The sequence below is a fragment of the Arachis hypogaea genome, chromosome 17 (genome assembly GCF_003086295.3).
Source record: "Arachis hypogaea cultivar Tifrunner chromosome 17, arahy.Tifrunner.gnm2.J5K5, whole genome shotgun sequence".
NCBI lineage: Eukaryota > Viridiplantae > Streptophyta > Magnoliopsida > Fabales > Fabaceae > Arachis > Arachis hypogaea.
In genome coordinates this window covers 65,548,034-65,572,330 of record NC_092052.1, presented here as the reverse complement: position 1 = coordinate 65,572,330, position 24,297 = coordinate 65,548,034, and the positions used below count along the sequence as shown (strand labels likewise).

The 24,297-nt window shown below is 38.4% G+C and overlaps 1 protein-coding gene and 1 non-coding gene across 2 annotated transcripts; both read right to left on the bottom strand.

Annotated features, from left to right (window-relative positions):
- Nucleotides 1-13,203: 13,203 nt before the first annotated feature.
- Nucleotides 13,204-13,311, bottom strand: LOC112768402 (small nucleolar RNA R71). The gene has a single exon (XR_003185836.1). It is a non-coding gene; the product is annotated as a small nucleolar RNA R71 (small nucleolar RNA).
- A 7,410-nt stretch (nt 13,312-20,721) lies between these two features.
- LOC112762583 (probable receptor-like protein kinase At4g39110) lies at nt 20,722-23,683 on the bottom strand. Its single transcript, XM_025808453.3, has one exon. The coding sequence runs from the start codon at nt 23,631-23,633 to the stop codon at nt 21,063-21,065; it is 2,571 nt and encodes an 856-aa protein (XP_025664238.1). The 5' UTR covers nt 23,634-23,683; the 3' UTR covers nt 20,722-21,062.
- Between the last annotated feature and the right edge of the window lie 614 nt (nt 23,684-24,297).

The window sequence follows — 24,297 nt, the reverse complement described above, 5'->3', positions numbered from 1 at the left end:
GGTTGGTGTAATGTGATGTACTAGCGCATAAACCACACACTCTAGGAGGCCCTTCAAGTTAGAGAATTTGAGGTGGAGCTTGGATGGCTTGGATTGATTGAGATGCCTTTTGTCCTTGGTGAATCTCCTTGAGGAGAATGGTCATTTCTCCAAGCACTTTAGTCAAAGCCAAGTCGGAAAGAGGTGCTTCCACCACACTCTTGGGAGGATTGTTCCTCACTCTCACATGTTGGGTAGCTTCGGTGACATCATTGATCAAACTCCATGCTTCTGCCGCCGTCTTGTTCTTAGAAAGGGACCACTACTAGAGGCGGTGAGCAATCTCTTATCCGATGCATAAAGACCTCCAGTGAAATAGCTAATGAGCAAATGAGTATCTAACTCATGATGTGGACAAGATTCCAACAATCTCTTAAATTGAGTCCAATATTCATAGAGTGTCTATTGGTCTCTTTGCATTATACCGAAAATTTCCTTCCGGATATAATCGGTCTTCTCTGGAGGAAAGAACTTATCTAAGAAGTCTCTACTCAATAGATCCCATTCAGTCACCACTTTATCAGGTTGGAAGTAGAGCCATTCTTTTGCTTGCCCCTCAAGAGAGAAGGGGAAAGCAAAAACCATGAAAGCAATCTCATCAACGCCATACCTTCGAGCCATAGAACAAGCTACTTGAAAGTATCTCAAGTTTCTAATGGGGTCTTGGCCCGGTAGTCCGTGGTACTTAGGAAGCAAGTTAATCAGACTATTCTTCAGCTCAAAATTAGGATCAAGATTCGGATACCTAGCTTGCAACGGTTGAAAAATGAGATCTGGTGCTCCTTGCTCGTGCAAGGTAATCCTACGTGGCTTCGCCATGTGGTTTTCACCTGTAGTATGCAAGGATATATCAGTAGTGCCAACAGAGGAATAGGAAGTTCCTTCGTTGAATGTGAACTCTAGATCACTCTGGGTTCCGTCTAGTGTTTTGGAAGGTTCCTCAAGAGAGGCCGAAGCACTGGCCGTGTAATCCAACCGACGTCTAGCTTGCCGAGCATGTAGTAAGGTTCTTTCAATTTCACGATCAAACTCGACTAAGCTAGGATTCAGTTGAGACCGAGTCATTCAACTTAGAAGTCATAGCTCATGCATTAAAGAAAATATAAAATAAAAGAAAACTAATGAAAGTAAGTAAACTATCTATAATATTCACATATTTACATAACCAATATCAAAGCACAAATTGCAATCATTCCTCGGCAACGGCGCCAAAAATTTGATAGCTAAAATTATCGTTGATCTAGAATTTCTCAATAGAAAATCATTGTCGTAGTATAGTCCTAGGTCAACATGTAATCCTTTTGATCAAATTTTGATATGGTTGTCACAAGTCAACCTCAATAAAAAGTAACCGAGAGTATTAGTCTCGGGTCGTCCTCAAGAGAATGGGCAAACATGTGCATCAATATTGGTTAGAATTCCAGGGTTGGGAGTCATAAACAAGAATTTAAACTACTAAAGCTTAGCATGCAAGAATCTTAAAGTGCAAGATACTAAATCAATTAATTAAAGCAAAGTAAAAGTAAATGCAACCTAACAAATCAACATATAGATCTATTTCTATTCTAAAACTAAGTAAACAACTAAACTAACTATAACAAGAATCAAGCCATTGGGATTTTTGGGTTCAAATATGAATTATAAAAGGGACTCTTAGCTAAGGCATAGGAATTGGGATCACCAATAACCATATATTGACAATTATGAGGAACCAAGCTCATTAAGTCTACTTCTACAAGTGAAGTATGTCAAATGGCTTGGTCAATTTCAACTCATAAGCCCCAATCCAACTACTAATTGGCTTAGTAGTATATTAGTGTCAATGGGTATCAATTTGACCACTAAGAGTTCTCAAATCACCAATTCAATTAGACTCAATGACTCAAGGTCACCCAATTCCCTTAGCCTAGGCCAAGAGTATAGAAAACTACTCTATAATCAAAGGAAGCATTTCATCAAAAACATGGTATGCACTAACTAAAGACATATTTAGATTGTGAAATTAATTAGAATTTACAAGTACCCACTAACAATTATCAATAGAAAACAACTCAAATAACACTATCAATCATAGAAAACATCAATGTACTAAGAGAAATTCAAAATCCACAAAGTTCAAAAAATGAGAAGAAAAAGGAAAATGACAAGAAAACACAATTCCAACACAAAATCTAAACAAAATTATAACTAGAGAGCTAAAATTAAGTAATTGAAACTAGAATATAACAAGACCCAATTTGAAAATTCAACAAAAGAAGATCAAAACAAACTAAATCTAGAGAGAAGTAAGAGTTTCTCTCTCTAGGAAACAAGAACAGAAACTAGCTAAAAATTATGTGTATGGTGTGAATGAGTGAGTCCCCCTTTCTCCTTTTGTTCCTTGGGTTTTTTCCATACAGAATTGAGCTTAGATTGGGCCTGGAGCCTTGCAAAAATCGCCTGCCACGATTTCATTAATGAGTCACGTGCTAGGCGTCACGCGTGGACGTCGGTCACGCGTGCACGTCAAGTGAGTTTCTCGAGCCACGCGTACACAACAGGCATGCATGCGCGTCGGTCACTACTGCGCCAAGCCACGCGTATGCGTCAGCCACGCGTACGCGTCAGCTACGCGTGCGCGTCGGTGCCAACTTCTCCAAAGCTTTATTCTTCATGTTCCTTCCTCTTGTGCATGCTTCCTTTCCATCTTCTAGGCCATCCTTGACCTATAGATCCTAAATCCACTTAACAAACACGTCACAGCATTGAATGGTAATGGATGAGGATTAAAATTAAGCATTTTTAGGGTTAAAGAAGCATGTTTTAAACCATGAAGCAAAATTAGGAAGGAAACACAAAAACATGCAATTTAGATGAATAAGTGTGAAAAATATTGATAAAATCCACCAAATTATGCACAAGATAAACCACAAAATTGGGGTTTATCAGCTACCTAACCGTAGTACTTCTTCAGATTGTATGCGAGCCATGACCTCTGTGATGCCAAGGCATCTTAGGCTAGTTTCACTAGCCTTTTCTTTTGTTTTTAGTAGGTTTTATACACTTTCTTGAGCTATAAGTAAGCATTTGGGTTAACAGTTCATATTTACCTTGATTCATTCAAACATAGTTAATTTGATGCATTTTTATGAGATTTATGCCATAATTACTTGTGTGCTAAGAATGATGCAAGTTCTCATGATTTTAGCAAAGCTTTGATGCATGTATTGGTTGATGATAGGTGAAGAAAGGCATGGAAAGAATTTGAAGAATGGCCTGGAAAGAAGAAGAAGAAGCAACGTTGGTGACCAAAGTTGGTCCACCAACGTTGCCTCAAATGTTGGAGAAAAGAGTAGTGAAAAATTGCTGCAAAGTTCTAGTGCCAACGTTGGAGGGAGCGTTGGTGAGCCAATGTTACCTCCAACGTTCTTTGATACAGTTTTGCTTTCTGGAATTAGAAAAATTTGTAGCGATGCGTACACATGGGTGACGCGCATGTGTGAAGTTTGGAATTTTGATGATCCACGTGCACACGTGGGTGACGCGCACACGTGAATATGCCAACGTTGGAGGGAACGTTGTCAGTCCAACGTTGAGGCAAACGTGCGCACACGTGAAGTTTGACAATCCACGTGCACGCGTGGGTGACGCGCATGCGCGGGTTTGCCAACGTTGGAGGGAGCGTTGCCAGTCCAACGTTAAGGCCAACGTGTGCAAAAACCTTTCAAAAATTGGAGTTGGGGAAATTGCAATGACCATGTACGCGTCGATGACGCGTACGCATGTACGTAGGTTCCTTCCCAACCACGCGTACGCGTGAGCCACACGTACACATGACTAGGCGAACGTTGGAGCTCCAACGTTGAGTCAAATGTTGCTCAAAGTACCCAGAACCCATTTCTCTAAAAGAACATTTGACTCAACATTTTCTCAAAAATGTTGACTCCAACTTTGACATCAGAACTCTGCAAATCAAGCACATCTCTTCTCAACAGCATTGGAGCCACTCCAACCCACTTCAGTAAAGGCCAAAAGCCCAATCTAAGAGACTTGAAGATCAATTGAAGAAAGTGTATAAATAGCTTAGAGTTTAAGTTAGTGGGGGTTAGCCAGTCAGGAACCCAAGTTAGGGAACTCTCTGCATAATTCTCTTCTCTGCAATTTCAATTTAATTTTACAATGTACTGTCCAATTTTAATTTCCATTTTCAGAGCTATGAACAACTAAACCCCTCTTCATTGGGTTAGAAAGCTTTGTTGTAATTCAATGGATCAATAATAGTTTTCATCTTCTTCTTCTATCTTTTCTCTTGATTTTGTTAGAAAGTTTTCGATCTTAATTCAATTGAATAGTTATCTTGATAAAGAAGCTATTCATAATTGGGTTTCCTTTGATCCTTGAGAGAGGGATAAGAAAATCATGCTAGAAATGCTTTCTCACATTGGATTAGATTGGGGGTTGGATGGATATCATGACATGTAATCCTACCAATACTTTGATCTATGAATTTGTGTAGTATAATCAGTTACCAAACTTCATCTCTTCCCATGAGCAATTAAATCAAGACATTGGACAATTGTTCAAACTTAGAGAGATTGGTGAGCCAAGACATTGGGATCCAATCACCTAAGATTTCCAAGCAAGGTCAATGAATACATTGATTGAGGAAGAGATAAAAATGTTTTGATCCAAAGAATTCAATATCTCCTAAAGCCCAATGAATATCCCATTCTTTTACATTCTGCTGTTTAATTTGATGCACAATCCCCATTCCCATTTAATTTTTTGCAATTTAAGCTTTTGCATTTTAATTATTTGCCATTTACTTTCTGTCCTTTAGTTTCTGCTTTTTACATTCTGCAATTTAAATTATGTCATTTACTTTTCTTGCGCTTTAAGTTTCCCGCCAATTTACATTCTGCAATCATTCAATTCTGATTCCATTTAACTAGAACACTCCTTCAATTAAAATTGCTCAACCAATCAATCCCTGTGGTATTTAACCTCACTCTATTGTGAGTTTTTACTTGACGACAATCCGGTGCACTTGCCAGTGGAAATTTGTTGAGAGACAAGTTTTCGTGTATCAAGTTTATGACACCGTTGCCGGGGATTAATTTTGTATTGACAATGATTAAATTGAAGGATAACTAGATTGAGCATTTTCTTTCTTTTTTTTTTGTTAATTAAGTTTCAATTTCAGCTGTTTACTTTTTATCTTCTGCAATTTGATTTGTTTCTCTTTATTTTCCTTTATTTTTTCACTTTTCAACAAATTAGTCCACCAATTGTTTGATCAATTGCACTAACCAAGCTAACCTTGATTCTTAGTGAATTTTCTACTTGATGTTGCCTGTGTTTATTGAGTGCATGACAGGTAGAAGAGGGAAAACTTCAACTTCATTTGATAGTGAACATGAGAGGACCTTCCTTAGATTAAGGAGGAAATCAAGAAGGAAAAAGGCTATTGGTGCAGAGGAAGAAGAGGAGGACTTAGACATAAATATGGAGGATGATATGGAGAACCATCATGAGGAAGAAGTGCACAATCGTGGCAGAGAGGGTGCAGCCAACCATGCTGGGCATGAGAGAAGAGTGTTAGGGTCCTACATTAATCCCAATCCTGGGAACTGTGGTAGCAGCATTCTCAAGCCAACCATCCATGCCAATAATTTCGAATTGAAGCCACAACTCATTACTCTAGTCCAAAACAACTGTTCATTTGGAGGAAGTGCACAAGAAGACCCTAATCAACATTTAACCACCATTAACTAATCCCATTATGACTGCTTCAGTGGATAGGTTTTATATCTCTAAGCATGCCTTATTGAATCTTTCGATATAATCTCGGAGCGTCTCTCTGACCTCCTGTTTGACTCCTAGCAAGATCGATGCATGTTTCACTTTATCCTTCTGAATTGAGAATCTTGTGAGAAACTTCCTTGCCAGGTCGTCAAAGTAAGTCACCGACCTGGGCGGTAAGTTATCAAACCACTTTTCATCGCAGCTTTGGTCATAGTCGTCGGAAATGCTTTACAACGAGTAGCATTGAGGCGTTGGCCAGGTACATCTAACTTTTGAAGTTGCTGAGATGATGCCTCGGGTCAATCGTTTCGTCGTGGAGATCCATATTGGGGTTTTGAAATTCCTTGGGACTTTGGCCGGCATGATCTCCTCTACAAACGGGTCTTCTCCTCCTAGAGGGCTTTCTTCCCAATCTGCTCGATTACTCCTTCTTCGAAGGTCGGCTTCCAATCTTAAGAGCTTTTCTTCTAGCTCCTTTTGTCGTCGTACCTCCCTTTGCAGTTCTCATTTTGCTTTTCGTTGCCATTCAGCTTTTTGTTCAAGCTACTCTAGTCGTCCATGATGGCCATGGACTAAACCTAGTATCTCCGTTAAATAGGGTGGTTCTTATTTTCCAACGGATGGAGCTCTGACTGGATCCGCCTTGGTTGGGGATTTCCTAAAGTCCCTTTTCTATGAGAAATGTGAGTTCTTTCTTGGGGAGGAGGTATTGCAAGTGTGAGATTATCACGGTGGGGCTCCGGCTCGGATTTAAATGCCGTGTGACTATCTTCATAGCAATCATCTGCCATTGTCAAGGGTTGAATTCCAGGTTCTCTGGAAACAGCGCCAATATTTTGAGGGTTACCTGAAACGTTGATTTGGGCCTGAGCGTGCGGCCCAGACTCCTACTGAGGTAGCATCCGACTTGTTCCAATGCCAAGGTGCCACCGTCTGAGTTCCTCGTGAGGAGGTGGGAGATGGTACCTGCAAGAGACTCCGATGCTTAAGTCAGCAAGGGCTCAGTTCTATTAAGGACAGGTCTTATTGATGACCAAGAAAAATCTGGAGAAGAAGCAAGCTTCAACGCTCCCCAAGACAACAGAGCCATCATTGTGGGGAGGATCAAGAGCATTCAACGCAAAGTGGCCTTTCATTCCCTTGTTTCGTCGTGGCACACTAATAAACCACTATTTTATGGTTTATCTTATGCTAAATTGAGTGGTTTTTATCAGTTCTTCGCACACTTATTCATACAAACTGCATGGTTTTACAAATCCTTCCTAATTTTGTTCCATGATTGAAAAATTTCTTCCTAAGCCTTTAAATTGTTAATTTTTAATTCTCCTTTATTCCATTCGATGTCGTGATCTGTGTGTTAAGTGTTTTCAGGTTGTATAGGGCAGGAATGGCTTAAAAGATGGAAAGGAAGCAAGCAAAAGTAGAAGGAACACAAGAAACTAAGGAGCTGAGTAGCGAGGATCGATGCGCACGCATACCTGACGCATGCGCATGCATTGGCGCATCATACAACGACGCGTACGCGTGACGTGCGTGACGTGCTGCAATTACAGAAGATGCTGCGGGCGATTTCTGAGATGTTTTGGACCCAGGTTTCAGCCCAAAAATACAAACTAGAGCTAGGGGGCAAGGGGAGACTCAACATACATTCACTTTCACTTAGTTTTAGTTTTAGTTTGGAATTTTAGAGAAAAAACACTACTTCTCCTAGGGTTCTTAGAATTCTTAGTTTTTTCTTTTGGATTGGATATTGAGAGAGCTGCTACTACCTTCGATTGAAGTTTTCATCTTTATAGTTTGCCTTTCTATTACTCTACTCTTTTGTTTTTCATTTAATTGCTCGTGGTCATATTTGGATATTGTTAATTTTGAATTTATTAATTCAATGAACTCTTTTTATATTTAATTACATTACTTGCTTGATTTCTTCCAATCAATTATCAGTTCAAAATTTGCTTTTATTCATTTATTTTAATTACCATGTCTCCTATTTATTCTTATTCCATGTTGTTGAAAAATGGCATTCATGTTATGATTTAAAGCTCTCAACTTGGCTTGGGAGTTAATTAATTGGAACCCCTTGAGTTGGAATACTCGAGTATTAATTTGTAATTGGGGATTGCTGGCTAACTCACTTTTCACTAACTCTAATCCTTCCCTAAGAAGGGATTAGGACTTGCGAATCAGAGTTAGTATACCCACTTAACCTTCCTTCGCAACTGCAAGAGGATAACTGAGTGGAAGCAACAACCTTTTACTATTATACTTGGAAAAGTCAACAAGGATAGAAACTCCAATTAATCTTCTCCTAGCCAAGGCCTTTTATTTCAAATACATAACACCTCTTGCTATCATTCACTGCTTTGATTTTTAGTTATTTATTTTTCCGTCCTCAAACTTCAAAAGTTTCTCAGAAAATTCCTGACCAATAAATTGCACCTTGTGTCAACTCTTTGGGAAACGACCTAGGAATTCTACTCCCAGTTATTTATTCTTAATTGTGACACCTTTTAAATTGATAGTGGAAATTTCATCGGTTAAGACTGTACTGACAGTGCTATTTTCATTAGAAATTCTTAACCGGCATTTTTTCACCCATCACACCCCCCCCCCCCACAAGCACCACCTGACTAAGAGGGGACCAAAAATGCCTTAAGCAAGGTTTTAGTAATATAGAACGTGAATACACCTGAGAGATGTTAGTGTATTCATAGTAGAGATTTTTTACCACCTTTTTTGAAGTAGTTCCACCTTTATTGATGGGTAACTATTCTTTTAATCTTGGGAGTTTGTTAGGGTCTACCTTTCAGAGAAGATAGAGATAGTTGGAGAGATTTGGAGAGGCAGTTACTTATTTGGATAAGTATAAACCGATTTCTTTCATCATGTCCGACTTCTTTAAAGAGGTCGGGTATGCGGTAAAGACCACCCTCCTGGATAGGCCTTTCATCCTTATTGGGTCTGACTTTTATGTCTTGGGATAGGGTATGAACAATATTTGTACATATTTTTTCTTTTAATATTAATACAATTTATTTTTATATTTAAAAATATTAATATTAAATATTTTTCATTTTAAAATCACGTTATTTTTTCAAACACCGTAACCATTTTTTCTTTAACAAAATAAAAAAATAATTTATTATGAAAATAATTTGTTGGTATGTACATATATTTTTTCTGCCACACCAATACATCGTAATGGAATGCCTCTACAACACGTAATCCGCTACAACTTTTAGTGGATTACTGATGAGCGGATAATTTATCGCTTTTTGGCATTGTTTTTAGCATGTTTTTAGTAGGATCTAGTTACTTTTAGGGATGTTTTTATTATTTTTTATGTTAAATTCACATTTCTGGACTTCACTATGAGTTTGTGTGTTTTTCTGTGATTTCAGGTATTTTCTGGCTGAAATTGAGGGACTTGAGCAAAAAATTATATTCAGAGGTTGAAGAAGGACTGCTGATGCTGTTGGATTCTGACCTCCCTGCACTCAAAGTGGATTTTCTGGAGCTACAGAACTCAAAATGGAGCGCTTCCAATTGCGTTAGAAAGTAGACATCCAGGGCTTTCCAGAAATATATAATAGTCCATACTTTGGACGAGTTTAGACGACGCAAAAGGGTGTTGAACGCCAGTTCTATGCTGCAGTCTGGAGTTAAACGCCAGAAACACGTCACAAACCAGAGTTGAACGCCAGAAACACGTTACAAACTGGCGTTCAACTCCAAGATTGACCTCTCCACGTGTAAACTTCAAGCTCAGCCCAAGCACACACCAAGTGGGTCCCGGAAGTGGATTTATGCATCAATTACTTACTTCTGTAAACCCTAGTAACTAGTTTAGTATAAATAGAACTTTTTACTAGTCTTTTAGACATCTTATGATTTTTAGTTCAACTTTGGATCATATTGATCACGTTTGGGGGCTGGCCATTCGGCCATGCCTGGACCTTCATCACTTATGTATTTTCAACGGTAGAGTTTCTGCACTCCATAGATTAAGGTGTGGAGCTCTGCTGTTCTTCATGAGTTAATGCAAAGTACTACTATTTTTCTATTCAATTCAACTTATTCAACTTCTAAGATATCCATTCGCACCCAAGAACATGATGAATGTGATGATTATGTGACGCTCATCATCATTCTCACTTATCAACGCGTGCCTGACAAACACTTCCGTTCTACATGCAAACAAGCTAGAATGAGTATCTCTTAGATATCTAATACAGGGGACCAAGTCCGAGTTATTAGTATCTTCGTGGTATAAGTTAGAACCCATGGATGGCCATTCCTGAGATCCGGAAAGTCTAAACCTTGTCTGTGGTATTTCGAGTAGGATCTGGGAAGGGATGGCTGTGACGAACTTCAAACTCGCGAGTGCTGGGCGTAGTGACAGACGCAAAAGGAGGGTGAACCCTATTCCAATATGATCGAGAACCTCCAGATGATTAGCCGTGCCGTGACAGAGCATTTGGACCTTTTCACAGAGAGGATGGGATGTAGCTATTGACAATGGTGATGCCCTTACAGAAAGCTTGCCATGGAAAGGAGTAAGACTGATTGGATGAAGACAGCGGGAAAGCAGAGATTCAGAGGAACGAAAGCATCTCTATACGCTTATCTGAAATTCTCACCAATGATATACATAAGTATTTTTATCTTTATTTTCTGTTTATTTATTATTATTATTCGAAAATACTATAACCATTTGATATCCGCCTGACTGAGATTTACAAGATGACCATAGCTTGCTTCATACCAACAATCTCCGTGGGATCGACCCTTACTCACGTAAGGTTTTATTACTTGGATGACCCAGTGCACTTGCTGGTTAGTTGTGCGAAGTTGTGAAGTTATGTTTGGACCATGGTATTGTGCACCAGTTATTGGCGCCATTGCCAGGGAGAGAACGACAACAAATTTTACAACCTCAGAGTAACAATTTCGCATACTAAGTTTTTGGCGCCGTTACCGGAGATTGTTTGAGTTTGGACAACTGACGGTTCATCTTGTTGCTCAAATTAGGTAATTTTCTTCTTATTTTATTTTCAAAAATTTTTCAAAAAAAATTTCTTCTTTTTCGTTTTTCCTAATTAATATTCGAAAAAAAAATATTTTTAAAAAAATAAAATATATTTTTCTTCAGAATTTTTAAGAATGAATTCTAGTGTTTCATGATGATTTGTTCAATCCAGGCTGGCTGTAAAGCCATGTCTAAATTCCATTGGACTGAGGATTCAACTAATCACTTCAATGCATGTAATAGCATACTAAAGCTTGGCTGGCTATTAAGCCATGTCTAACCTCAGATTGGAGCTTTAGACTGAGAGTGCAAGATTCCTGGAATTCATATTATAAATTTTGGAATCTTTATTTTTTTTTCACATTAATTTTCAAAAAAATAAAAAAAAAAGAAAAAAATTTATAAAATCATAAAAATAAAAAATATTTTGTGTTTCTTGTTTGAGTCTTGAGTCAATTTTTAAGTTTGGTGTCAATTGCATTTTTTCTAAAAATTTATACATTTTTCGAAAATTCATGCATTCATAGTGTTCTTCATGATCTTCAAGTTGTTCTTGGCCAGTCTTCTTGTTTGATCTTCATATTTCCGTGTTTTGTGTCTTTTCTTATTTTTCATATGCATTCTTGCATTCATAGTGTCTATGCATGAAAAATTTCTAAGTTTGGTGTCTTGCATGTTTTCTTTTCTTGAAAATTTTTCAAAAATAAGTTCTTGATGTTCATCTTGATATTCAAAGTGTTCTTGGTATTCATCTTGACATTCATAGTGTTCTTGCATGCATCATGTGTTTTGATTCATAATTTTCATGTTGTGAGTTTTTTTTTTTTTCTCTTTCATCATTAAAAATTCAAAAATCAAAAAAATATCTTTCCTTTTTTTCTCTCATAAATTTCGAAAATTTGGATTGACTTTTTCAAAAAATTTTAAAATTCAATTGTTTCTTATGAGTCAATTCAAATCTTCAATTTAAAAATCTTATCTTTTTCAAAATCTTTTTCAAAAATCATATCTTTTTCATTTTTCTTATTTATTTTCAAAAATTTTAAAAATATTTTTCAAAAATCTTTTTCTTAATTTTACATCATATTTTCGAAAATATCATCAACAATTAATGTTTTGATTCAAAAATTTCAAGTTTGTTACTTACTTGTTAAGAAAGATTCAAACTTTAAGTTCTAGAATCATATCTTGTGATTTCTTGTGAATCAAGTCATTAATTGTGATTTTAAAAATCAAATCTTTTTCAAAACTAATTTCAATCATATCTTTTCAAAAAATATCTTTTTATCTTATCTTTTTCAAAATCATATCTTTTTAATCATACCTTTTCATATCATATCTTTTTCAAATATCTTTTCTAACTTCTTATCTTCCTATCTTTTAAAAATTGATTTTCAAAATTTGTTTCAACTAACTAATTAACTTTTTGTTTGTTTCTTATCTCTTTCAAAACTACCTAACTAACTATCCCTCTCTAATTTTCGAAAATGCCTCCTTCTTTTTCAAAAATTCGTTTTAATTAATTAATTGTTTAAATTTTAATTTCAATTTTAATTCTCCTTTAATTTTCGAAAATCATTAACTCTTTTTCAAAATTAATTTTCGAAATTTTCTCTCTCTCATCTCCTTCTATTTATTTATTCATTTACTAACACTTCTCTTCATCTCAAATTATTGCTCTTATCCTCACCCTTGTGTTTGGATTATCCATTCTTCTTCACTCTTATTCCCTTTCTTCTTCTACTAACAACAAGGGAACCTCTATACTGTGGTAAAAAGGATCCCTATTATTATTTTTCTGTTCCCTTCTTTTTCATATGAGCAGGAGCAAGGACAAGAACATTCTTGTTGAAGCAGACCCTAAACCTGAAAGGACTCTGAAGAGAAAACTAAGAGAAGCTAAAATACAACAATCCAGAGACAACCTTACAGGAATTTTCGAACAAGAAGAGGAGATGCCAGCCGAAAATAATAATAATGGAAGGAGGATGCTTGGTGACTTTACTGGACCTAATTCCAATTTACATGGAAGAAGCATCTCAATTCCTACCATTGGAGCAAACAATTTTGAGCTTAAACCTCAATTAGTTTCTCTGATGCAGCAGAACTGCAAGTTCCATGGACTTCCATCTGAAGATCCCTTTCAATTATTAACTGAATTCTTGCAGATCTGTGACACTGTTAAGACTAATGGAGTAGATCCTGAAGTCTACAGGCTCATGCTTTTCCCATTTGCTGTAAGAGACAGAGCTAGAATATGGCTAGACTCTCAACCTAAGGATAGCCTGAATTCTTGGGATAAGCTGGTCAAGGCTTTCTTAGCCAAGTTCTTTCCTCCTCAAAAGCTGAGTAAGCTTAGAGTGGATGTTCAAACCTTCAGACAGAAAGAAGGTGAATCCCTCTATGAAGCTTGGGAGAGATACAAGGAACTGACCAAAAAGTGTCCTTCTGACATGCTTTCAGAATGGACCATCCTGGATATATTCTATGATGGTCTGTCTGAATTAGCTAAGATGTCATTGGATACTTCTGCAGGTGGATCCATTCACCTAAAGAAAACGCCTGCAGAAGCTCAAGAACTCATTGACATGGTTGCTAACAACCAGTTTATATACACTTCTGAGAGGAATCCTGTAAGTAATGGGACGCCTCAGAAGAAGGGAGTTCTTGAAATTGATACTCTGAATGCCATATTGGCTCAGAATAAAATATTGACTCAACAAGTCAATATGATTTCTCAGAGTCTGAATGGAATGCAAGCTGCATCCAACAGTACTCAAGAGGCATCTTCTGAAGAAGAAGCTTATGATCCTGAGAACCCTGCAATAGCAGAGGTAAATTACATGGGTGAACCATATGGAAACACCTATAATCCCTCATGGAGAAATCACCCAAATCTCTCATGGAAGGATCAACAAAAGCCTCAACAAGGCTTTAATAATGGTGGAAGAAACAGGTTTAACAATAGCAAGCCTTTTCCATCATCCACTCAGCAACAGACAGAGAACTCTGAACAAAGTACCTCTAATTTAGCAAACTTAGTCTCTGATCTATCTAAGGCCACTCTGAGTTTTATGAATGAAACAAGGTCCTCCATTAGAAATTTGGAAGCACAAGTGGGCCAGCTGAGTAAAAGGATCACTGAAATCCCTCATAGTACTTTCCCAAGCAATAAAGAAGAAAATCCAAAAGGAGAGTGCAAGGCCATTGAATTGACTTTCATGGCCGAACCCACAAGAGGGGAGAAGGATGTGAATCCCAGTGAGGAAGACCTCCTGGGACGTCCAGTGATCAATAAGGAGTTTCCCTTTGAGGAACCAAAGGACTCTGAGGCTCATCTAGAGACCAAAGAGATTCCATTAAACCTCCTTACGCCCTTCATGAGCTCTGATGAGTATTCCTCTTCAGAAGAGAATGAGGATGTTATTGAAGAGTAAGTTGCCAAGTTCCTTGGTGCAATCATGGAGCTGAATGCCAATTTATTTGGTAATGAGACTTGGGGAGATCAACCTCCCCTGTTCACCAATGAACTAAATGCATTGGATCAACTGAGATTGCCTCCGAAGAAGCAGGATCCTGGAAAGTTCCTAATACCTTGTACCATAGGCACCATAACCTTTGAGAAGGCTCTATGTGACCTTGGGTCAGGAATAAACCTCATGCCACTCTCTGTAATGGAGAAATTGGGAATCTTTGAGGTATAAGCTGCTAAAATCTCATTAGAGATGGCAGACAATTCCAGAAAACAGGCTTATGGACAAGTAGAGGACATATTAGTAAAGGTTGAAGGCCTTTACATCCCTGCTGATTTCATAATCCTAGATACTGGGAAGGATGAGGATGAATCCATCATCCTTGGAAGACCCTTCCTAGCCACAGCAAGAGCTGTGATTGATGTTAACAGAGGTGAACTAGTCCTTCAATTGAATGAGGACTCCCTTGAGTTTAAAACTCAAGGACATCCTTCTGTAAACATGGAAAAGAGGCACAGTAAGCTTCTCTCAAAACAGAGTCAACCAGAGCCCCCACAGTCAAACTCTAAGTTTGGTGTTGAACTCCCATATCCAAACTCTAAGTTTGGTGTTGGGAAGTCTCAACAATGCTCTGAACATCTGTGAGGCTCCATGAGAGCCCACTGTCAAGCTATTGACATTAAAAAAGCGCTTGTTGGGAGGCAACCCAATTTTTATTTATCTAATTTTAATTTATTTTTATTGTTATTTCATGTTTTATTAGGTTCATGATCATGTGGAGTCACAAAATAAATATAAAAATTGAAAACGGAATCAAAAATAGCAGAAGAAAAAAATCACACCCTGGAGGAGGATCTTACTGGCGTTTAAACGCCAGTAAGGAGCATCTGGCTGGCGTTCAACGCTAGAACAGAGCATGGATCTGGCGTTGAACGCCAGAAATAAGCAGCATCCTGGCGTTCAGATGCCAGAAATGCACACTGAGGAAGAGCTGGCGCTGAACGCCAGAAACAAGCATCTGGCTGGCGTTCAACGCCAGAATTATGCTGCATCTGGGCGCTGAACGCCCAGAACAAGCATCAATTCGGTGTTTAAACGCCAGAATTGCATGCAAAGGCATTTTACATGCCTAATTGGTGCAGGGATGCAAATCCTTGACACCTCAGGATCTGTGGACCCCACAGGATCAACTCAGCATCTGTAGACCCCACAGGATCCCCACCTACCACCACTCACTCTCTTCCCTCTTCTCAATGTTCATCCTCTCTTCCCAATAAACACTCTTCCCTAAAACTCTTCACCAATCACCTCAATCTCTCTTCCCTATCACCACTTCACCACTCACATCCATCCACTCTTCCCCATAAACCTACCTCATAAACTCCACCTACCTTCAAAATTCAAAATCAATTTCCCACCCAAACCCACCCTATATGGCCGAAACTAACCCCCCCCCCTCCCCTCCCTATATAAAGCCTTCCATTCTTCCTCATTTTCACACAACACAACCCTCTTTTCCCCTTCTTGGCCGAATACACCTCTCCCTCCTCTCCTCCATATTTTCTTCTTCTTCTTCATCTATTCTTTCTTCTCTTGCTCAAGGGCGAGCAATATTCTAAGTTTGGTGTGGTAAAAGCATAAGCTTTTTGTTTTTACATTACCATTGATGGCACCCAAGACCGGAGAATCCTCTAGAAAAGGGAAAGGGAAGACAAAAGCTTCCACCTCCGAGTCATGGGAGATGGAAAGATTCATCTCCAAAGCTCATCAAGACCACTTCTATGATGTTGTGGCCAAGAAGAAGGTGATCCCCGAGGTCCCTTTCAAGCTCAAGAGAAATGAGTATCCGGAGATCCGACATGAAATCCAAAGAAGAGGTTGGGAAGTTCTAACAAACCCCATCCAACAAGTCGGCATCCTAATGGTTCAAGAGTTCTATGCCAATGCATGGATCACTAAGAACCATGATCAAAGTAAGAACCCGAACCCAAAGAATTATCTCACCATGGTTCGGGGAAAATACTTAGATTTCAGTCCAGAAAATGTGAGGTTGGCGTTTGACTTGCCTATGATGCAAGGAGATGCACGCCCCTATACTAGAAGGGTCAATTTTGATCAAAGGTTGGACCAAGTCCTCACGGACATATGTGTAGAAGGAGCTCAATGGAAGATTGACTCAAAAGGCAAACCGGTTCAACTGACAAGATTGGACCTCAAGCCTGTGGCTAGAGGATCGTTGGAGTTCATCCAACGCTCCATCATTCCCACTAGCAACCGATCTGAAGTTACTGTGGATCGGGCCATCATGATTCATAGCATCATGATTGGTGAGGAAGTAGAAGTTCATGAAGTCATCTCCCTTGAACTCTACAAAATAGCCGAAAAGTCCTCCCCCTTGGCAAGGTTAGCTTTCCTTCATCTTATTTGCCATCTATGTTACTCAGCTGGAGCTTTCATAGAAGGAGACATTCCCATTGAGGAAGAGAAGCCCATCACTAAGAAAAGGATGGAGCAAACAAGAGAGCCCACTCATGGAGCTCAAGAAACGCATGAGGAAGCTCACCATCAAGAAATCCCTAAGATACCTCAAGGGATGCACTTTCCTCCACATAATTTTTGGGAGCAAATCAACACCTCCCAAGGAGAATTAAGTTCCAACATGGGACAATTAAGGGTGGAACATCAAGAGCACTCCATCATCCTCCATGAAATTAGAGAAGATCAAAGAGCTATGAGGGAGGAGCAACAAAGACAAGGAAGAGACATAGAAGAGCTCAAGGACATCATTGGTTCCTCAAGGAGAAAATGCCACCATCACTAAGGTAGACTCATTCCTTGTTCTTACATTCTCTGTTTTTCGTTTTCTTTATGTTAAGTACTTATCCATGTTTGTGTCTTATTACATGATCATTAGTATTTAGTAACTTTGTCTTAAAGTTATGAATGTCCTATGAATCCATCACCTCTCTTAAATGAAAAATGTTTTAATTCAAAAGAACAAGAATTACATGAGTTTCAAATTCATCCTTGAACTTAGTTTAATTATATTGATGTGGAGACAATACTTTTTGTTTTCTGAATGAATGCTTGAACAGTGCATATGTCTTTTGAAGTTGTTGTTCATGAATGTTAAATATGTTGGCTCTTGAAAGAATGATGACAAGGAGACATGTTATTTGATAATCTGAAAAATCATAAAAATGATTCTTGAAGCAAGAAAAAGCAGTGAATACAAAGCTTGCAGAAAAAAAATAGGCGAAAAAAAATAGAAAGAAAAAGAAAAAGCAAGCAGAAAAAGCCAAAAGCTCTTAAAACCAAAAGGCAAGAGCAAAAAGCCAATAGCCCTTAAAACTAAAAGGAAAGGGTAATAAAAAGGATCCCAAGGCTTTGAGCATCAGTGGATAGGAGGGCCTAAAGGAATAAAATCCTGGCCTAAGCGGCTAAACCAAGCTGTCCCTAACCATGTGCTTGTGGCGTGAAGGTGTCAAGTGAAAACTTGAGACTGAGCGGTTAAAGTCAAGGTCCAAAGCAAAAAAAAGAGTGTGCTTAAGAACCCTGGACACCTCTAATTGGGGACTTTAGCAAAGCTGAGTCACAATCTGAAAAGGTTCACCCAGTTATGTGTCTGTGGCATTTATGTATCCGGTGGTAATACTGGAAAACAAAGTGCTTAAGGCCACGGCCAAGACTCATAAAGTAGCTGTGTTCAAGAATCAACATACTGAACTAGGAGAATCAATAACACTATCTGAACTCTGAGTTCCTATAGATGCCAATCATTCTGAACCTCAATGGATAAAGTGAGATGCCAAAACTATTCAAAAGGCAAAAAGCTACAAGTCCCGCTCATCTGATTGGAGCTATGTTTCATTGATAGTTTGGAATTTATAGTATATTCTCTTCTTTTTATCCTATTTGATTTTCAGTTGCTTGGGGACAAGCAACAATTTAAGTTTGGTGTTGTGATAAGCGGATAATTTATATGCTTTTTGGCATTATTTTTAGCATGTTTTTAGTAGGATCTAGTTACTTTTAGGGATGTTTTTATTAGTTTTTATGTTAAATTCACATTTCTGGACTTCACTATGAGTTTGTGTGTTTTTCTGTGATTTCAGGTATTTTCTGGCTAAAATTGAGGGACTTGAGCAAAAAATTAGATTCAGAGGTTGAAGAAGGACTGCTGATGTTGTTGGATTCTGACCTCCCTGCACTCAAAGTGGATTTTCTGGAGCTACAGAACTCAAACTGGCGCGCTTTCAATTGCGTTGGAAAGTAGACATCCAGGGCTTTCCAGCAATATATAATAGTCCATACTTTGGCCGAGTTTAGATGACGCAAAAGGGCGTTGAACGCTAGTTCTACGCTGCAGTCTGGAGTTAAACGCCAGAAACACGTCACAAACCAGAGTTGAACGCCAGAAACACGTTACAAACTGGCGTTCAACTCCAAGAATGACCTCTCCACGTGTAAACTTCAAGCTCAGCCCAAGCACACACCAAGTGGGCCCCGGAAGTGGATTTATGCATCAATTACTTACTTCTGTAAACCCTAGTAACTAGTTTAGTATAAATAGAACTTTTTACTAGTCTTTTAGACATCTTATGATTTTTAGTTCAACTTTGGATCATATTGATCACGTTTGGGGGCTGGCCATTCGGCCATGCCTGGACCTTCATCACTTATGTATTTTCAACGGTAGAGTTTCTGCACTCCATAGATTAAGGTGTGGAGCTCTGCTGTTCCTCATGAGTTAATGCAAAGTACTACTGTTTTTCTATTCAACTCAACTTATTCCGCTTCTAAGATATCCATTCGCACCCAAGAACATGATGAATGTGATGATTATGTGACGTTCATCATCATTCTCACTTATGAACGCGTGCCTAACAAACACTTCCGTTCTACATGCAAACAAGCTAGAATGAGTATCTCTTAGATATCTAATACAGGGGACCAAGTCTGAGTTATTAGTGTCTTCGTGGTATAAGTTAGAACCCATGGATGGCCATTCCTGAGATCCGAAATGTCTAAACCTTGTCTGTGGTATTCCGAGTAGGATCTGGGAAGGGATTGCTGTGACGAACTTCAAACTCGCGAGTGCTAGGCGTAGTGACAGACGCAAAAGGAGGGTGAACCCTATTCCAGTATGATCGAGAACCTCCAGATGATTAGCCGTGCCGTGACAGAGCATTTAGACCTTTTTCACAGAGAGGATGGGATGTAGCCATTGACAACGGTGATGCCCTTACAGAAAGCTTGCCATGGAAAGGAGTAAGACTGATTGGATGAAGACAGCGGGAAAGCAGAGATTCAGAGGAACGAAAGCATCTCTATACGCTTATCTGAAATTCTCACCAATGATATACATAAGTATTTTTATCTTTATTTTCTGTTTATTTATTATTATTATTCGAAAATACTATAACCATTTGATATCCGCCTGACTGAGATTTACAAGATGACCATAGCTTGCTTCATACCAACAATCTCCGTGGGATCGACCCTTACTCACGTAAGGTTTTATTACTTGGACGACCCAGTGCACTTGCTGGTTAGTTGTGCGAAGTTGTAAAGTTATGTTTGGACCATGGTATTGTGCACCAGTTATTGGCGCCATTGCCAGGGAGAGAACGACAACAAATTTTACAACCTCAGAGTAACAATTTTGCATACCAATTACGTTATCCACTATTTCTTGGTAAATCCGCTAGACCCTGCAGCGATTTATGTATGGTCCAAGTTTTTCAAAAATAGCGACATCCTCTAACTGTTTCTGTATGGCACATTTTTAACGTAATATGTGTTATTCTGTAGCAAATTACGTGTAATCTACAAACCGTTATACTCTGTAATGATTTATATAGAATTAAAACAGAACAAAGATGTAACATATTTTAAAAAAGTTATATTTGCATAAATTTAAAGTTCAATTGATTTATTTATGTAATTTGTCCAAAAATATATGTTAAATAATTGTTTCTTTTACTTATTCATTATTTAAAAGGGGTACATTAGGAAGAATAAACAAAAACTAAATGAGAGAGGTGTGACAATATCAATTAAAATCCATTCTTGTTCTGTATATTTATTTGTTTTGGAGTATTCAAAGAGATGTTATATTTATATTAGATGGATTTTAATATAATTATGTTATAATAATTACCATGATTATATAATTATTATTAAAATTGAAGTCATATTGTTTTTATTTTAGTGATATTTTTTAAATAACACTTTTTAAAAAACGTCATTTAACAATAGAAAATATTATTTTAATTTTAGCAATACTTTTTGACACATCATAATTATTATAATCATTCTAGCTAATATAATTTTATTAGAATGAGCCTCTGTATTATTCTTTTAGAAAAAAGTATATATAAAATCAATACGTGCTTTTATCTAGAAGAGAAGATGCACTAATACGTGAAAAAAATATGATTTACATTTTTTAAAAAAAACAAAATAAAAGCTAAAAGAATTTTTAATTTACAATTCAATTACTAACTGCAATACTGCATTGAAGGCACATAAACTACTTACAAGCAGTGAATACATGTTCATGTGAGTGCCCACCGTATCTTAATTGCTCCGACTAAAGAGAATACAAATTAAATGATCCCTGGAGAGGAAGAGTTTCTAGAAGAAAAGCAACATATAGTTTGACATACTACAAAGTATCTGCTATATACTATGCAACTAAGACAAGAGTTGGTGTGAACAGGATCGAAATTGGATCATCTACCACTAAGATTGTTAACTTGGGAAAACATTGTCCCAGAATAATCTTCAGTAGCCGGTACTTGGGTTGATCCATTATTGTTATTTACTTCTTGATGATGAAGTTCACTAGCGGCATTATTATCATCAACCGAGGCGGGGTTGGAAATGGAATTATGATTAGGTAGAGTAGGAGGGGTAGGAACAGAAGCAGAGGAGTTGCTGAGGTCTTCAACCTTTCCTTGCGTGAAAGCATCTTGAAGCTGCAATGCATACTCCAAATTCCACAACACATCCCCCATTGTAGGCCTATCAACACCATGATCAGCCAAGCACTTCTCAGCAGCCTCTGCAAATTTCTTCATGGATTCAGCGTTCAAAGAACCAATAAGATGAGGATCCACAATTTTCTCAAGCATCCCCTTTCTCTTCCACTGCATTGCCCAATCAGCCAAGTTTACTTGTTCTCTAGGCAACTGAGGACTAATGGCGGCCCTCGCGCATAATGCCTCAAGCAACACCACCCCAAATGAATACACATCGGATTTTTCAGTCAATTGTTGCCTCCTGAAATACTCAGGATCAAGATATCCAAAGCTACCCTTGACGGCAGTGCTAACATGGCCTTGGCCCATAGGTGCATCTTTGGAGAGGCCGAAATCGGAAACCTTGGCCGTGAAATTCTCATCAAGGAGAATGTTGGTGGTCTTAACATCACGGTGGATGATACCTTGTGTTGTGCCTGTGTGGAGGTAGTGAAGGCCGCGGGCCGCTCCGATGCAGATCTCTAATCTCTGCTTCCAGGAAAGAGGATGCAAATTCTTGCCATAAAGATGGTCCCTGAAATGTCCATTAGGCATGTATTCATAAACAAGAATCATCTCATTGTTTTCATCACAGTATCCAATCAACGAAACCAAATGTCTGTGTCTTAGCTTAGACAGCATTTGAATTTCAGTTTGGAATTCGTTGATGCCTTGTTCTGATTGTGGATTCCCTCTCTTAACAGCAACTTTAGTCCCTTCATCAATCATACCTAAATACACATTACCAAATCCTCCAACACCTATAATATTATTGGAGTCAAAGCTCTTGGTAGCATCTTGCAACTCTGCAAACGAGAAAAACCTGCCTAGTCCCATGGTTGAGGAGTAGAAATTGCTCTTGTTAGACCCCAATGAGTTCTTGCTACTTAAGAAGCTTGCGTCACCAGCATGTAAAGGGAGCAACCATGAAGAGAAACTATTCCTTTTTTGCCAATCCGGCGGCCTCTTTTGCCACTTCATCACCATCGCACCAAGACCTACAAAGGCTCCAAACATCATTGCAAAACCAACCGCTGCCACCGCACCGCGGTTTGAACCACCAGCTTTTCTTCCATCAACACCAAATTCACCATCCAAACTGTCCACAGAATTGCTTATCTTCAAGACCTCAATTCCATTCATAATTGCATTGCCATTCCCACCCTCAGCATTTGCAGGACCAACCTGAACCATTAGCCCCTCAGACATCAAAGAAGAATTAACCACAATGTCTTTGTAATAAGGTGTTGCCAAAGCTCCAGTAATAGCTGACAAATCCAAATTGGGAACTGCCATTTTTCCATTGACATATACATTAAAATAGAGTTCATTTAGCCCTTTGCTCACGATATCACAGAAATGCAGTCTTACAAGGTAATCAAAAGCGGTGTCCACATCAAATTTCCACGAGACATTGAAATTAGGCTCGTTAACACCAGCATCACCCATCTCCATGGCAGAAGCATAAACTGTTTGCGGTGCAATGAGCGGAGAAATGGTTGGTGTATTGGAAGGGAACTTAATGGCAGTGGTAGCCACAGAAACACTCTTTGCCGAATTCTTGTTTGTGAGGTAAGGTGCATCAGAATCAGATACCCATGTTCTTCCCAGTGTGTCATTTGATGAAGTTATTAAAGGACCACCATTGTTGATGCGATGAGCCGTTTGGAAAGCGTAGTTGCTCAAGCCCGAAAAGTCTCCAACGGGAAAAAGCGATGTGGCGGTGTCAAATATGAGGTTATCAGGAGCTGAAACAAGCTCAATGGCATTGATAAATGCTGCTGAATCCTTGGTTGGAATGAAGAATATGGACAAGTGAGGCTCTGTGGCATTGATGAGGAACTCCTTGACAATGGTGGTGTCATTGTTGACGTTGAAGCTATGAAGCAAAACATACTTATCTGTGTTCACAGAGAAGGTAGCCTTGTGAAGTTCAAAGATAGTGTTCTCGATTGGGTAGAAATGAAGGCGAAGCCAATGAAAACCAGGTTGGTTCAGAGGGAATGAATATGTAGCCTGATGAATGAAGATCCTTGCGTTTGAGTAGATTGGGGAGGGTAGTTTGGGAATTGGTTCGTTGGATGAGACTTTGGTGTCATCAGTGGCTTGCAAGAAGGAGCTTGATTCAGATTCTGATTTGAATCTTCTTCCATCAGGGAGCGTTGCTACGTTTTCAGCACCGCAATCTATCAGGAAATTATCTTTTGGAGTGAAGTTGTTTAAAGCAGATGTTGCGCATGAGTTAGAGATGAACACCACAATGATAATAAGGAGGGTAGGCATTGAAGATCAAATTCAAGACAAGAGAATGCTACATTATTATGTCTAAACCTTTTGTTAGTCTGTATTTTGGTTTAGAATTAGAATAAGCGGAAGCCTGAATAGGAAAAGTGGTGCGTTTTGTGACACAATAATTAGACAAAGCACGTGAGTAGTAATTTTTGTGCTTTGAGAAATTCTTTCTTTGGCTTTATTTAGCATCTACCAATCGAGAAAGTAGGGATCCAAAATGGTTGGGAGGATTTGATTGGAATAGGTCAAACATCTCATGACCTTGCGTTTGATTTGGAATTCAGATTGTTGCCGCGAATAAATGGTGATTTTGGTCCTTTAGAGCTTGGATGCTTTCAAGTAGTGGATGCTATATGTAACTCTGATCTTCAAGTCAAGGCTGAAACTTGGTTGAAGGGACAGAAAATATTTACACACTCCAATGTTAGCATGTTATCACTTATGAACAATGTAAAAAATTACTTTTAATCCATAAAACTTAATTATCTAAATATAAGCGAGCATGATGCATAAAACAACTAACAAGATTAATATTTCAATTAGTATTTCTTTTTTATTTTTAAATATTGTTTTGGTAAATGTAGCTTTTCTGCTTAGGCGGCAACTTCAGTTCCTCGAACATGATTCCATGGACGAAGATGAACAGAAACAGCGA

What these genes read in the sequence shown, in the direction of transcription:
- LOC112762583 (XM_025808453.3), bottom strand. Translation starts at nt 23,633, where the DNA reads ATGCCTACCCTCCTTATTATCATTGTGGTGTTCATCTCTAACTCATGC.